Source organism: Tamandua tetradactyla, chromosome 14, assembly GCF_023851605.1.
Source record: "Tamandua tetradactyla isolate mTamTet1 chromosome 14, mTamTet1.pri, whole genome shotgun sequence".
Lineage (NCBI taxonomy): Eukaryota > Metazoa > Chordata > Mammalia > Pilosa > Myrmecophagidae > Tamandua > Tamandua tetradactyla.
Genome location: NC_135340.1, coordinates 89,504,288 through 89,520,225, shown reverse-complemented (window position 1 = coordinate 89,520,225; position 15,938 = coordinate 89,504,288). Strand labels below are relative to the sequence as shown.

General features: G+C 36.0%; 1 protein-coding gene across 1 annotated transcript in view; it reads left to right on the top strand.

The window, feature by feature from the left end:
• Nucleotides 1-15,938, top strand: part of LOC143656376 (MAP/microtubule affinity-regulating kinase 3-like) — a 106,674-nt gene that overhangs the window by 64,700 nt on the left and 26,036 nt on the right. Inside the window, 8 exon segments of the mRNA XM_077128459.1 lie at nt 2,626-2,696; nt 6,760-6,816; nt 9,531-9,767; nt 10,230-10,286; nt 10,288-10,350; nt 12,072-12,171; nt 12,496-12,608; nt 13,130-13,283. Of these exon segments, the coding sequence (XP_076984574.1) occupies nt 2,626-2,696; nt 6,760-6,816; nt 9,531-9,767; nt 10,230-10,286; nt 10,288-10,350; nt 12,072-12,171; nt 12,496-12,608; nt 13,130-13,283 (852 nt within the window).

Genomic DNA, 15,938 nt, shown 5'->3' with positions numbered 1-15,938 from the left:
GGGGCAATTGTCTAATTTTTACAGGTGAAACTAAAGCTCGGAAAGGTGGTTCTGTGCCATGTCTGGTTAGCGGTAGGACCTGAACTGAAACCATGGCTTTCAGAGCTATCTACTCCACAGTCCTTTCTGTTAAAGCATGGTCTCCCTGAGCTGGCTCCAGAGCATGACATAGGTGGAAAGAGTCACTTTTTGCTTTTATTTTTTCTAGTAGCCTTTAGAGGTTTTCAATTCAGCTGCTTAATCTGAGTGGTAATGTAATTTTCAAGAAAGCAAAAAGGGTCAGTGGGGAGAAGTAGGTTTATTTCCTGATTATAATTTGAGGTTGAGAGTATGATTTTAGAGTTCCAGAAACTTCTTCTCCAAGTCTTATTCGCTTAAGAAGTTTATATTGCATTTGAATATATTAAAAATAATAAATAATCTTTAAATGAGAGTGATAGACATAGACTTTCTCTTTGTTACTTTACAATAGTTAGTGAATTTGATCCAATTTTTTTAAGCCAAAACTTTTTTATATGATACACACACATCTTATTTTCACTTACTAACCATTTGTTTTGACATTATATACTATTCTGCAAATAGAAAGATCATTCACTTAGAAAATGCTGACATTTTACTGAGCTGACATTTAACTTCATAATTCACCATGGTTAAAAGAACTGTGTAGTTATAAATTAACATATTGTAATGCCTTTTAAAAGATTATTATGCATTCAAGTGATAACATGAAAATATTTATACCCATCTGTTTTTTTAATTAATTTTTTCACAGTTAGGGTGAAGAGTTTAAAAGTCAAAGATATTAGTGTACAATTTAGAATGACTTTTTCTTCAGAGGTATTCACCTAAGTTGTGTTCTGGAACTAAGTTGTTTTTTTTTTAAGCATCAGAATAATTTAGTTGAATGTTGCCGCTGTGCTGATGGAGGTGTGCCTTATGTGAATGAAGCAGATACGTTTCTGTATTAGTTAGGGTTCTCTAGAGAAACAGAATCAACAGGGAACACTTGCAAATACAAAATTTATAAAAGTGTCTCACGTGACCGCAGGAATGCAGAGTCCAAATCCACAGGGTAGGCTGTGAAGCCGACGACTCCGATGGAGGGTCTGGATGAACTCCGCAGGAGAGGCTCACCAGCCGAAGCAGGAATGGGGCCTGTCTCCTCTGAGTCCTCCTTTAAAAGGCTTCCCGTGATTAGATTTAGCCTCACTAATTGTAGAAGACACTCCCCTTTAGCTGATTACAAATGGAATCAACTGTGGATGCAGCTGACGTGCTCATGACCTAACCCTATGAAATGTCCTCATTGCAACAGACAGGCCAGCACTTGCCCAATCAGATAAACAGCTACCACAACTTGGCCAAGTTGACACGTGTCCCTAACCATGACAGTTCCTTTCTCCCACAAAAAAATGATATCAGAATTTTCTAAACTAACATTATTCATTTCAGAGGTATTGGTTCCTTGTTCCTAATTGATAAGCAGTTGACAGTCCTAATGCATTCTCTTCAGTGTCACCTCTCTTCCCCAAGGAATTACTGTTGTATAAACTACCACCTTGATGTCCATTAGAGAATTCTTTTGGCTTTCCCTTCAATCTGTATCCTGATTCTAAGCACTTCTCAGCACTACTGCACTTCCCACTCTAGTGCATGCCACAGACATTCTTGTCTTGTTGATTGCAGTAGTCTCCCCTTTTGCCTCCCTGTCCCTTCCCCTAATCTCAACAACCTCCTTCTCCCTATAGGAGCTAGAGTGAGCTTTTTAAGGTGTAAATCATATTCTCTTCTGCTTCTTACAGTAAAAGCCAAAGTCCTTTCCAAAGCCTGGGAGACTCTTCAAGATCTCACTCCTCCTGCTTTCTGTTTCCTCCTTGACCATACTCCCCCCCCTGCTGCACTACTCTGGCCACATGGCTTCCTTGCTCTTTCTTTCCTCTGCCTAGAATCTTTTTCATTCCTTCATGATTGTCAGCAAAACAATTTTGTCTGAGCCTCACTCACATGCGCACACATACCCTTCCTATTTCTTTTCCTGCTTTTTTTCCATAGCACTTATTGTCTGACATCCTGTATTTTCATTTGTTGGTTGTCTCTAACTGTTGTTAGAACGTGAGCTCCAAGAGGAAAAGGGACTTTATTTGCTACTGTGTTTTCCCAGAGCCTAGAACAGGGCCTGGCATTTAGTAGGCACTCAGTAAATAAATGAATATATTCAGGAAATGCTTCTTTGTAATAATCCTGAAGTGAAGGCCTCCTCTTTTAACTTTAATAACTTCCATTTTAATGTCCTGTTTTCATTGCTTGGTTTTTATTAATGTGTGATAGGAACCCTTCAATTAAAAGTTGTATTATGTAAATATATGAAAATTTGATTTTATGGCTTTTCTCCAGCCTCAATATTTTATCAATGAACGTAAATGTTTATAATTAAACTTGTCTAGCTTAATTGCTAATTAATTAAGCAATTAATTGCTAATTAAGCTAGACTTAAATATTTTTTACTATCTTCATATCTATATTTAAAAATAAAAATTAAGGAATTGCTAAAAGTTGAAATAGCAGTGTATGGGAAAATTCTCAGGAGTAGGACTTCTGCTTACTTTTATTTCTCAATTATAGGTGAAGTATTTGACTATTTGGTTGCACATGGAAGAATGAAGGAAAAAGAAGCAAGAGCTAAATTTAGACAGGTATGACTAATATTCCTTTAGTTTATCAATTTAATAAAATTAACTTACCTTGTTTGAATACCAGAGTGGACAAGTGTTTGCCTCAGTAAGTGCTTATGAGACCTGTTGGATGAGCAGGAGTTGGCCATATAGTGCAACAAAAAATTTTTAAATACTTTTCATGTCTGGGGGGCAGCCATAGGCTCTATTCTTAGATTTGTAATTGGAATTTTAGTCTTACTCTTAATACTTTAACCCCAGTTTTTGACAGTTCACCCTTAAAAATAGAAGAGCCTTTCAAAAAACATGTGATTACGTTAATTAAAACCATTTCAGAATTTTTAACGAGTGTCACAATCCAAAAATTCCTTACTAATTTTGTCTTACATAAGCCAAGACCAAATATAAGTATAATATAATTAATGGTGTACCTTCTTGCTTTGTTTTCCATCCTGCTCTTAAAGAGACACTCTTTGCAGTAAAATCATGAAGATAACTGAACTGTTCTGTCTTCATTAATAACTTCTATTTATTGATTGCCCATTACCTGCCAGACACTGGGATAAGTACTTTCTTGCATTAGTATAAATCTTGGAGCAGCCTTGTCCCTGTGAGTGAAGGAGTATTATGCCCATTTTATAGATAAGGAAACTGAGGCATAGGAAGTTGAAATAACTTGTTCAAAATTTCATACCTGTCAAGTAGCAGAGCTGCCATAGACCCTGACCCAAGTCTTCTGACTCCAGAACTCAATTTCTTAGTCTCTATGTTATACTATTGCTTTCAGACTAGGAATTGACATACTTTTTCTTTTACATAAAGGGCCAGAGTGTAAGTCTTTTATGCTCTGTGGGCTATATGGTCTCTGATGGAACTTCTCAACTCTGCTGCTGTAGTGTGAAAGTGGCCACAGATAACACGTAAACAAATGAGACTGACCTGCTGATAAAACTTAATTTGCAAAAACAGGTGGCGTGCTGTGTTTGTAGGCTATAATTTGCTGACTCCTGATCTAGATGAAGGGAAGCAACAAGTACTTTATCACTTTTAAATTAACCCTATTTCTGCAGTTATCAGTTCTGCCTTTAAATGGCAGTATAGCCCTATTTTTCTCAGAACTTTTTCTTTTCTTTTCTTTTTTTTTCAATTCACATTTAAGAGTGTCAGGTAGAGGTGTTGAAAGAAGAATTTAAAAGTTGCACATATTTGGAAAGGCGGGTTTTAGCTGATTTTCAAATTTTCTCTTAAAACTGCCTCCTTTGATTTACTCATTAGTTTGTTACATAGTTATACAATTTTGCTGTTTCTTAAGTTTAATTTGAAAGCTTAAATGCTAATGGTAACTTCGAATTAAAACCTACTAAGTTATCAAAGTTAAAAGTAACTTTGGCTAGTCATTTAATTTTTCAGATTCTCAGTTTTCCTAGCTATAAAAAGATGTTTACTTGATGAATTCTGAAGTTCTTTTCAGTTCAAGATGATTTGATTTTGTTTTTTATGGAAAGAGAGTAAATGATTCATTGGCCATGAGGAAAAGGGCTAGTGCCAGCCAGCAACAGAAGAGCTGTGCTTGGATCCACTCCAAGGAAGCAGTTGTGCATTTAAACCCACAACTCTTTCCTTTTCCAACTCCACCAATCCCTTTGGTCGGATAGGCCTTGTCAGTAGGACTTTGACTGAATCTTAGGGAAATTACTCAGATTTCTATTTAGAATTCCCTGAAGAAGTTCAGAAACCTTTTATTTGAAGCACCTATTGGTTGGGCCAGTACAGATGGTTTACGTGTTTGTGCTTTTATAATTAATGACTTGATTTAAAGTGAAGTATTGCATAACATTAATGTCGTCCTTTTCCCTTGCCCTGGTATTTCCCTAAGACAGTTCATTTTGACCAGGAAGGATCAGGTATGATGGTGTTTCCACTTTTCTCCATTTGTAATTGCCATATTTTCCAGAAGCTTATCAGTGATCATTACTTGAACTAAATAAGCAGAGGTTTTCCTATTTGTGTCAAAGAGGAAGGTATGCCTCATAAAAAGTGCACTATGCAGGATCCATTTTCTGCCAAAAATATGTCTTTCTTTCTGTATTCTTTCAGCAGGTGGTTTTTACTCCTCCTACTTCCTTCAGCATTCCCATCCTAGTTACTGCTTTGCAGTTTAATGTTTTGGCTTTTTTCTCTTGTTCTTTCAAAGAAAAGGAATAGAGTACCTTCTTTACTGACCTCTTTCTTGATGTTTGATAATGTAATGTTCCTCCGTTTTTGGGGGGATGAATGAAAGTAAATTAGGTTAGGATTCAGATTGTAACCTGGAAAGCATCCATGTTCTTGGCCTTCTTTAGAAATAACTGCTTCTAGCAATAAAGAAATAGTTTAAAGATGATTATTTTCAGGTTACTGTGGTATCAGATTAGCTTTGACCCGTTTGGAGCTAAAGGAAGAAAAAATTTTATCTCTTTGAGAAAGGGCAGGTAATTGTCAAATATGATTTAAAAGCAGAAATCTGAACAGAGGTAATAAGTAAATAAATAAATAAACAGTAAATAAATAACACATATGAAAAACTAATAAGTACTCAATGGGGGAAAGTTGTATCAGGCAGTATTTACTAAGAAAATTTACCTAAAAATTTACAAATATCCTAGGTAAGAAACCTAATACTTTTTGTTTAGAGGAAACAAAGCAATTTCACTTCCCCGTTTTAATGTGTACAGAATGGAGAGGCAGTCAAGAATAATCCAATATTACAGATGCCCTCAAAACCATATTTTGATCTTGGACTATTTGTTAATTATGAGTGGATCTGAAATTCTGAATATTCTTTTTATTTTTTTTAATTTTTATTTATTTTGGTGCACATTCCGGGGATCGAACCCGGTCTCCCACATAGAAGGTGAGCATTCTACCACTGAACCACCTGTGCACCCTGAATATTCATTTTAAATAAAGTTATTTATGATTGTATGGCATCATTTCACCCTAACCTCAGCCCAGTTTCCCCTTACTGCTTAGACTGAGCCAAAATATCAACTTACAGAACAGCCCTCTCTCAGATTTTGTGTGTAACAAGTAGGTACAAATATCTTAGAATTGTGAGTTGAAGATCTGGAGAGACAAACAGTATTTTCCTTATAATCCCATTTTTGTATATTTATAGTCATATATTTAAATACATGTTCCAAGTACCAAGGAAAAGACTAGAAGCAAACTAACAAGAAATGTTATCTCTAGTTGGTGATAATACAGGTATATACTTGTATATATTTTTCTATATTTCCTAAAATGTCTATAATGAGCATGTAAAACTTTAATAAAAGGCATAATTTTTTTAAAAACTAACTAGTAAATGACATTTCAGTAGAAGTTATTTAATTATAATGTTATAATGTTAATCACAGGAATAGTTAAGTTGACTAATTTAAAAATACTGTATTAAAATGCTGTTTACTGGGAGTGAGAAGAATGCATATTGATATGGCACTTAATAATTTAGTATGTAGTTCACATATATTTCAGTATTGATTTTTCCACTTTAAGAAAGTAGAACCTGACTCCTCAGGGACATTAAGTAACTCTTCCTCTCTTTGAACCCACATCAGCTAAGAGGAAGAAAGTGTTGTAGGCAGCAGATTGACTGGGAGAAGTAATCAGCAGAGGACTTACGTGAATTGAAACCTGTCCAGAGAGTTTTAACTGCCTGGTGGGTTTTGAGTTGATTATGCAAGCATGGAGAGGCTTTGCACCACTTGGTGCTGGGCCTGAGAATGACCACAGTCCAAAGATCCTGGTGATGTTTTGAGACCTGCACCACTTTCAGAAATAACTGTAATGTCAAGGGGTGGAGTCCAAGAAGAGGCTTTTCTCTTAAAACTAGATGCAATAAGAACATCTGCACCTTTCTTTTCTTGCCCTTACCCCAGAATTTATTCAAATTGAAAGTTCACATTGCAACATAAGAAAATTGTTTTTAGAGCTCTGCACAAATGATATCTGTGTGTGCTTGCTGAGTATGAAATATTTTCATCTGAATTATGAATCTGCAGCCAACAGGAACTTTATTAACTTTGGCTTCTTTCCTCTCCAGATAGTGTCTGCAGTGCAATACTGCCACCAAAAATGCATTGTTCACAGAGATCTCAAGGTGAGTCAGATGCTGTTCCTAGGTGTCTGATGGATTTGTATGGGTTTCATTCTCTCGATGGTTATTACACAAGCGAGGCATAGGCTTGGTATCACTCCCACACTCTCCATACATAACTGTCATTGATGTGCTTGGTCTTCTTCGTGTATCCTCTGTTCCTCCCCCTCCGTGTTGGTAGATTCGGTGACCCCCTAGATGCTCATGACCTTAGATAAATGCCTGTAGCCTGAGCCCCCTTCTAAGACCCAATATCTAATTGATAGAAGTGCAGCCTTGCTTAAGTGAACCTTAGGCACCTTGAATTCAGCAAGTTCTTTCTCTCCAAACCTGAGCATTTCTTTTGTAAATGTTTTTTTATTGTATAATATATATATACAAAGCAAAGAAAGAAAAAATCAATAGTTTTCAAGGCATACTTCAGCAAGTAGTCATAGAACAGATCCCAAAATGTGTCATGTGCTGCCATTCCACCATCTCAAATTTTTCTTTCTAGCTGCTCCAAAACACTGGAGGCTGGAGAGGATATTAATATAGTAATTCTGCAGCCATACTCATTTGTTAAATCCCAGTTTCTCTGTTAAACCGCCTCCTATTCCTTTAATCCTTTTCCCAATCTGTGGGGATGTTTGGGCGATGCCTGTTCTGACTTTTTCATGTTGAGAAGGGGTGTCCAAACTAAAGGATAGGGGGATATTGTTAATTGATAATCCTGGAGAGGCTGGTCCCTCTGAATTTCAGGATTTATCTGACCTAGGAACCCTCTGGGAATTATATGTTCCAAGAAGACAAACCTAGTGTATAAAACCTTTATAGAGTCTCTGTTCTTAAGAGTCAACAGGAGTGGTGTTAATTGGGGTTTAGCAGACCATGACAATTAGCACTATCTAACTGAAACTTGCATGAGAGCAGCCTCCAGAATAGCCTCTTGACTCAATTTTATCTCTCTTGGCCACTGATGCCTTATTTTATTACACTTCTTTGCCCCTATTTGGTCAAGAAGGCATTGTCGATCCCATGGTGCCAGGGCCAGACTCATGCCCCACATTGTTATGGAGACTTGTACCATGAAAGGAAGATGGCAGTGATCCTCCTTGCAGAGATGAGCCTACAGGGAGAGAGGCCACATCTGAGCCACAAAGAGGATTCCTGGAAACAACTCTTAGGCCTCATTATGGGTAGTCTTAACTTCTCCCCTACAGGAATAAGTTTCATGAGGGTAAGTGTCCAAATCCAGGGCTTGGCCTATTTTCTTGGGAGTCCCCAGTGGTTGAGAGGGTACCCAGAGTTTCCCAGATTGTAGAGTTTAATATATATATACACACACACACACACACACACACACACACACATATTTATTTATTTCCATATGTGTGTGTGTGTGTATATATATATTTATATATATGTACATCTGAGATATATCCTGGTGTTACATTAAGCTGTAGAGAATTACAGGGCCTCATTCCCATTCTGAACTCCAGGAATTTGTGTTGTTTAAATGAGCTCTTCAGAGAGGTTGATTTAGAGTATGTGTTACAGAAAATTTAGGCCGAACCTGAACATTTTTTATCCTAGTGTCTGTTACCCTCTTTTGGGCCTCTCTCCTGATTCCACCATCCCGTCAATCACCAGATCGTTTTGGACTGATTTGTTCTTTTCCTCATTACTACTCTCTTAGTCCACACTACCATCATCTCCTATTTCATCCCCCAAATCATTTCTTACCTGGTCTTGCCTGCTTCCAGTTTTTGCCTCTTCTTCCTGTTTCCACTTTACGTTGTAGCCAGAACTTTAAAAAACACAAATAATGTTGTCATTTCCCTGCTTAGACAACTCTTCAGTGGCTTCTCATTGTTCTGAGGATGAATCTAAATTTTCTGACTGAGCTCACTCGGCTAGCCCTTTGTGATTCAGCCTTGGCCTTTTCTTCAGCCTTCTTCCTTTGCATCTCTCTCTGACACACCGTCTTTCAGTTTCCTGAGTGAAACATGCTCTTTCTCATCTCTAGGTTTTTAGACTGTTTATTCTGCCTGACATGTTCCTTATTGAACATACCCACTGCTATCAAATAACTTGTCCTTCAGGCAGTGACTTAAATTTCATTTCATCTAGGAAGGCTTCCAGAACCTTGCAGTGCTGGGTCCATAACTTCCCACGATTTCCCTAACAAAGTACTTGTGTTAGAGCTTAGCTCCTTTTTTTTTTTCCGGCTTCTCCCCTTCTAAACTGCAAGCTCCCTGAGGGCAGGGTCCTATCTGTCTTGTTCATCATTATCTGTCCTGACTGTAACATGGTATATAATAGCCACATGGAAAATGTTTGTTGAAATCAATTAAATTGCTGTGATTTGTTAGAGTTTGTGATTGATTCCTGCCCTCCTAACAGTAGCTATTTCATACATATTTAGCAGTTTTTATGAAATGTGGCTATCCACTTAAGTACCCATTTTTTAAATATTCCTTTTATTCTTAATTGAAAAGGGTGTCAAAGTTTTTCTAGATTGTGGGACATTTCGTGTTTAAATTAGTCTGCTATTAATTGTTAATGTTAATGAATTAGAAATTCTAATTTATCTTCTGTGTTTTTTCCCCCCTAAAAAGAATGCTTCCTCATTTTATTGATTAGGATATGTTAACTTTTTATGAAATGCCTAATTTTATCTATAGTTCAAGTTCTATTTTGGTTAAATTCATTTTGTCTTGATGTTTTCCCTCTAGGCTGAAAATCTATTGTTTGATGCTGATATGAACATTAAAATAGCAGACTTCGGTTTTAGCAACGAATTTACTGTTGGCAGTAAACTGGATACATTTTGTGGTAGCCCTCCATATGCAGCCCCAGAGCTCTTCCAGGCCAAGAAATACGACGGGCCAGAGGTCGATGTCTGGAGCCTTGGTGTCATTCTTTATGCTTTAGTCAGTGGGTCGCTTCCTTTTCATGGGCAGAACCTAAAGGTATAAGAAGCACTAGCATCCTTGGTCTTCAGAAATCTAAAGGGGTTTTATAAAATGATATGGGTTAATATATTTAATGTTGTATCAATCTGTGTGGGAGTTAAAGTGTTTTTTTGTTTTGTTTTGTTTTATATATATTTTTATTTTATTTTTCTCTATACTATCATTTTATTTCTTTTTCTGTTGTCTTGCTATTTCTTTTTCTAAATCGATGCAAATGTACTAAGAAATGATGATAATACATCTATATGATGATATTAAGAATTACTGATTGCATATGTAGAATGAAATGATTTCTAAATGTTGTGTTAGTTAATTTTCTTTAATTAATAAAAAATGATATTTGTTAATATTTTTAATGTTGTATCAATCTGTGTGGGAGTTAAAGTGTTTTTTTGTTTTGTTTTATTTTTAACCTAAAAGTTGATTCACTGGTTTTGTTTCCTCTCTGCCTACCCAAAGGAACTGAGAGAGAGAGTATTACAAGGGAAATACAGAATCCCTTTCTACATGTCCAGCAGACTGTGAAAATCTTCTCAAACGTTTCTTGGTGCTAAATCCAATTGAACGAGGGACTCTAGAGGTAATCACATAAATGGAAATAATTAACATCTCTGGAGAGTGTTTCAAATAGATTTAGAGCCTTTGCTTGGTTTTTGTGATTTATTGAATACTTTTCTGAGGCTTTATTTATTTTTTATTGTGGTAAACTATATATAAAAATCATTTTAGCCATGTTAATTGGACAGTTATTTGATATTAAGTACATTGACAATACTGCATAACTTTTACCACTCTCTGTTTACAGACTATTTTCATCATCCAAAACCAAAACTCATGCTCATTTACCATAAACTTCTCATACTTCCTCCCCCCCATGCCTGGTAACCACTATTCTCGCTTTCTGTTTTCTGAATTTGCTCATTCTAAGTATTTCATGTAAGAGAAATCATATGATATTTGTTCTTTTGTGTCTGGCTTATTTTACTCAACATGATGTTTCATCCATGTTGTAACATTTATTACCACTTCGCTTTTTATGGTTGAATATAGTCCATTGTATAGATGGACCATGTATTGTTTGTCCATGACACTTGGATTGCTTCCACCTTTGGCTATTGTGCCTTATTCTGTGATGAACATTGTACAAATATCTGTCTGAGTCCCTGTTTTCAAGTATTTGAGGTATATACCTAGAAGTTGAATTGTTGGGCCCTGTGGTGATTGTATGTTTAATTTTCTGAGGAACTGTCAAAGTGTTTTTCAGAGTGGCTGCATGATTTTACATTACCACAAATGATGCACAAGGGTTCTTATTTCTCTGCATCCTTGTCAATGCTTGTTATTACTTTTTTTTAATAGCCAACCTAATTGATGTCTTTTTTTTTTTCTACTAATTGTATTGTTAATTTATTCCTCCCCCCACCCCCCGTGGGTGTCTTTTATTATTCATCTAACTATACACTGGGTAAAGGGTGGTATCAGTCAGTGTTTTTACAGTCACATAGTCATCAAAGATCAAAGCTTACAGTTGAGTAATTTCATGTATTTCCTTCTGGCTGTTTTAATACACTAGAAACTAAAAAGAAATACAGTGATTCAATAGTCATAATCTTTTGTTAAATCCTAACTTCTCTATTACATTTCTTCCTCTCATTTGATCATTCTCTCGGTCTTCAAAGATATTTGGGCAATGACCATTCTGACTTCTTGGTGCTAAAAAGGAGTGTCGACATGATGTGGGAGAGGAATAAAACTGGTTGATGTTCTTGAAGAGACTATTACCTCTGGGTTTCAGGGCTTATCTGGCATAGAAACAATCTAGAAGTTTAAGTTTCTGAAAAAAAATGAACTTAAGTAAAACTTTTACAGAGTTTCAGAAAGAGCCCGGGTTATTCCTTAGAGTTTTCAGGAATACTGTTGGTTTAGGGTTTTTAAATTATAGTTCCTTGAACAGGAATTAAGATATGAAAAAAATATTGTTTTCCCTTTGTGCTATAATCAATGAAATGTTAAAAATAAGTTTTTCTGAAGGGTTCAAGGGTAGTTCAGTGGTAGAATTCTTGCCTGCCATTCATGAGACCTGGATTTGATTCCCGGCCCATGCACTTCTCCAAAATACAGACAAACAAAAAGTCAAATGAACAAAAATTCAATACATGATGCTGCAATAATGGAACACTCACTTGGAAAAAGAACGAAAGGTGAACCCCACCATACAGCATACAAAAAGAAAAATTCTAAATATTATGATTATCTATGTACCTGTATTTTATACCACTAATGAGCAACTTACTTTTTCAGCAAATCATGAAAGACAGGTGGATCAATGCAGGGCATGAGGATGATGAACTTAAACCATTTGTTGAACCAGAACTAGACATCTCAGACCAGAAAAGAATAGGTAAACTCTGCTGCCCTCATGCTTGTGTTTTTGTGTTTGTATAAGTAACATATTTCAGTTTTGAGCCATAGTATATGCCTTAAAATGTAAATCATGGAAAGTTAAGGACAAAATATATGAATCAGCTTATCTGTTCTCTCATATTTGGGAACTTACTTGCAGTTTCTTGTAATAGCACCCAGTAACTCAGAAACAAGTCAGCTGCTCATTTATGTTAGAAAATATGTAATCTTTTAGGTCAAGTAAGGGAAATTATTTTACCCTGAAACAATCAGATTTCTTACCCAAACAAAACATACAAATCGTGTTATACCCTTCTTTTAGATATTATGGTGGGAATGGGATATTCACAAGAGGAAATTCAAGAATCTCTTAGTAAAATGAAATATGACGAAATCACAGCTACATACTTGTTGTTGGGGAGAAAATCTTCAGAGGTAAGAGTAATCAGAAAGGAAAAGATAAAATAACCTTTATGTAAATTATCAGTTTATAACAGCTATTTTCTTAGTTTTTGGTTTTTTAAATCTGTATAAGGTATTTAGTATATCATTTTTTTTAACTTACCTGTAAGTAACAAATCTAGTACCTGTGACCATTGTGAACTATTCTAACTTCAAGATAATAAGCCTTAATGGTGGGTATCATCATTAACTTTGCTCTCGTAAGTTAACTTATAGTCATTAATAGTTTAGAAATGATGTGAAGTATCAAATTAAACAGAACATTTGAGATTATTTGAAAAAAGCCTAGAAAGAAGGTTATAAGTACATATCCTTTTGTGAATTTTTCCAGCAGTCATCAAAATAGTTTTGTCTAAGTTTAGGGCTATCATTTTTGTTCATTTTGATTCTCCTCTATAAATGAACTGTGTTATGACTGGTTTCAAGTTTTAGTTTGCTAATTGCCATTTGGGTTATGTTGTGGTTTGCTCTTTGTTTTTCTCATTTTCTTTTAGCTGGATGCTAGCGATTCCAGTTCTAGCAGCAATCTTTCACTGGCTAAGGTTAGGCCAAGCAGTGATCTCAATAACAGTACTGGCCAGTCTCCTCACCACAAGGTGCAGAGAAGTGTTTCTTCAAGCCAAAAGCAGAGACGGTACAGTGACCATGGTGAGTTTGAAACAGTTCTTTCTTGCACTCTTGGAGTCTCCCCTTCCACAAGAGGCCTCCTAGCATTGGGAAACTTCCCCTTGCTTAGGACCTGTGGGGTGGGGATTGGCTGGATTTCTCTTGGCATTTCTTTCATAGCAGTCTTCCAGGCATTGGTGTGATTGTCTCAAGACTCATCCTCCATGGTAAATTCAGTGACTTTCAATAGGTAAGACTTAGCTAAGTATATCTTACCATCTGTCCCTCTGGGACCCCTGCTTCAGTCTTTAATTCTCTGTTGTGCTTTGAATTTACTTTCTAGAGCAACACTGTCCACTAGAACTTTCTGTAGTGATGAGAATGTTCTGTATATGTACTGAACAGTAGAGTAGCCACAGGCCACTTGTGACTTGAGAACTCGAACTGAGGACATGATTTTTAATTTTATTTAATTTTAATTAAGTTACATTTAAATAGCCACATGTGGCTAGTGGCTACCATACTGGGCAGTGCAGTTCTGTAGAATATGTAGTATCTCAGCCTTACTTTAATTCATTTACATTTTTAGTCCCTGTCATTCTCATCAACCCTCTTGCTATTGGTGTGGTGAAATCATCTTCACTCTTAAACTTTTCAACAGAGAAGTGAATGTTTTCTAAGGCTAATGACCCCCAAATGTATGTTTACCAAACTCTACAGCTGTTCTACTTACACGACAGCCCTGTGTTGGAATCCTGAGCATCTAACATGTGTGTTTATTCATCCCTAATTTTGAATGTTAACCTTGGCAGTTTTCCCTTTAATTCCAGTATTCTAGGATTAAGGAACCAAATCTGTGTTGGTCTGTTCCTAACTTTTAAAAATATATCCTCACATGGAACCCCTGCTCATTCTTTGTACATTTCATTTTCCTTTCTGAATTTCTTCCATCTCCAAATTTCATCTTGAAATTTGGCATTTGGAACTGCTCAGAGCTTTCCAGGTGCCAGTAGCTCTGGTTCCAGAACCTAATGACACTTTGCTTCATCTTTCATCCTGCGGATGCTGAGCTCTCTAAGTGGTTTGGTCTAAAACTTGGTGCAACATTGCACCAATATTGTCAGCAAACTGCCTACAGTGTCCCCTATTTTAGGGTAAAATTAAGAGCTCAGAACCATTCTGATGGCATGATGTGTGCACATTATAATAATAATAATTATTATTATTTGTAAATGAAGCCTTCATTTGGGTCTCTTTCTTGTTCATATTAGTTATCAACAAGGAGGGATATTCAGTGCACTTGGACTGGAGCACAGTTAACAAATGCTTACATGTTGTCCTAAGCTATCCATTTTAAAGAGAATTGTTCTGTATCCTGGAAGAAAAACACTAATCGACTTTTCTCATCTATTTAGAATATCTTTAATTAACCATATAGCCAAATCAGCTCTTCGCTTATCTTCCCACTTCCGCTCATCACTCTTCCATGTTCCCTGCCTCTAAATACACCTAGTTTATACATACCTCCTGCTGTAACTCACAACTTAATTTTTAGCTGTGATTCTTAATCTGGGATCCATATGTAAATCCCTGTGTATTTACACATTTTTCTGAGAAGGTGGTCTTCATTAGTGTTTCTTATTTTTTTTAAGTAAAGAATCAATAGTTTATTAATAAATGGTATTGAGACAATTTGTTAGTTATCAGGAAAAATAAATGGATCCATTCTCACATCTTATACAAAGATGGATAGATTCCAATTGAAGTGAAGATGTAAATGTAAACAATTATCCCAGGAGTGTTAAAAGAAAACATAGGATAATTTCCTTTATAATTCTGGAGTAGGGAAGGTCTTTCCGACTATGAACCCAAACACTATGACCCCAAAAGACTTAATAAGGTTATATGATTACATAAAAGTCAGTTTCTATGTGGTACATCCATTGAACACTACTCAGCACTAAAAAGAAACAAACTTGAAACACTTGACAACTTGGGTAGATCTCAGAGGAATTATGCTGAGTGAAAAAAAAAGTCTCAAAAGGATGCATACTTGATTATTCCATTCACAGGACATTCCTGAAATGACAAAAAATATTATACAAGTAGAGAATATTCTTTCTCAGTGATAAGAGAAGAGGGCATTGGGTTGAGAGGGAGGTGGCTGCGTCTATGAAAGAGTCTTGACTGTGCTGGTGGTTATGTAAATCTGCCCGTGACAAAAATTGAGTGGCACTAAATACATAACACAAACACACACGCACGTAGGTGACACTAATGAAGTCTGAATAAGGTCGGTGGGTGATACCAATATCTATTTACATTCAAAATCTCAAATCTTAAAATTAAAGTATTTTATTATCTTCTGAATAGAAATCCATAAAGCTTTCTAAACAAACCAATAGTAACTTAAAAGTTCAGAATGTCATTAGACCTCATGACATTGGAAAGAAAGATAAGCATTAAGTGTAATATCATTCTGAACTTTGTTAATTACTTGATTTATTTGTTAAACTTGCCACACTGAGAGCTTTAATCTCCTCCCATAAATAGATTTAACCTTGTTTAGTTTTAATTCCGTTCCAAGTACAGATTTGCCATTTAAATGTTTGTAGCTTCCTCCCCTCTCTCTTTTTAGTAGATCTGAGATATAAAGTTTGTTCCGTCTTAGAATAAATAATGAGCATTTGGTCCCAT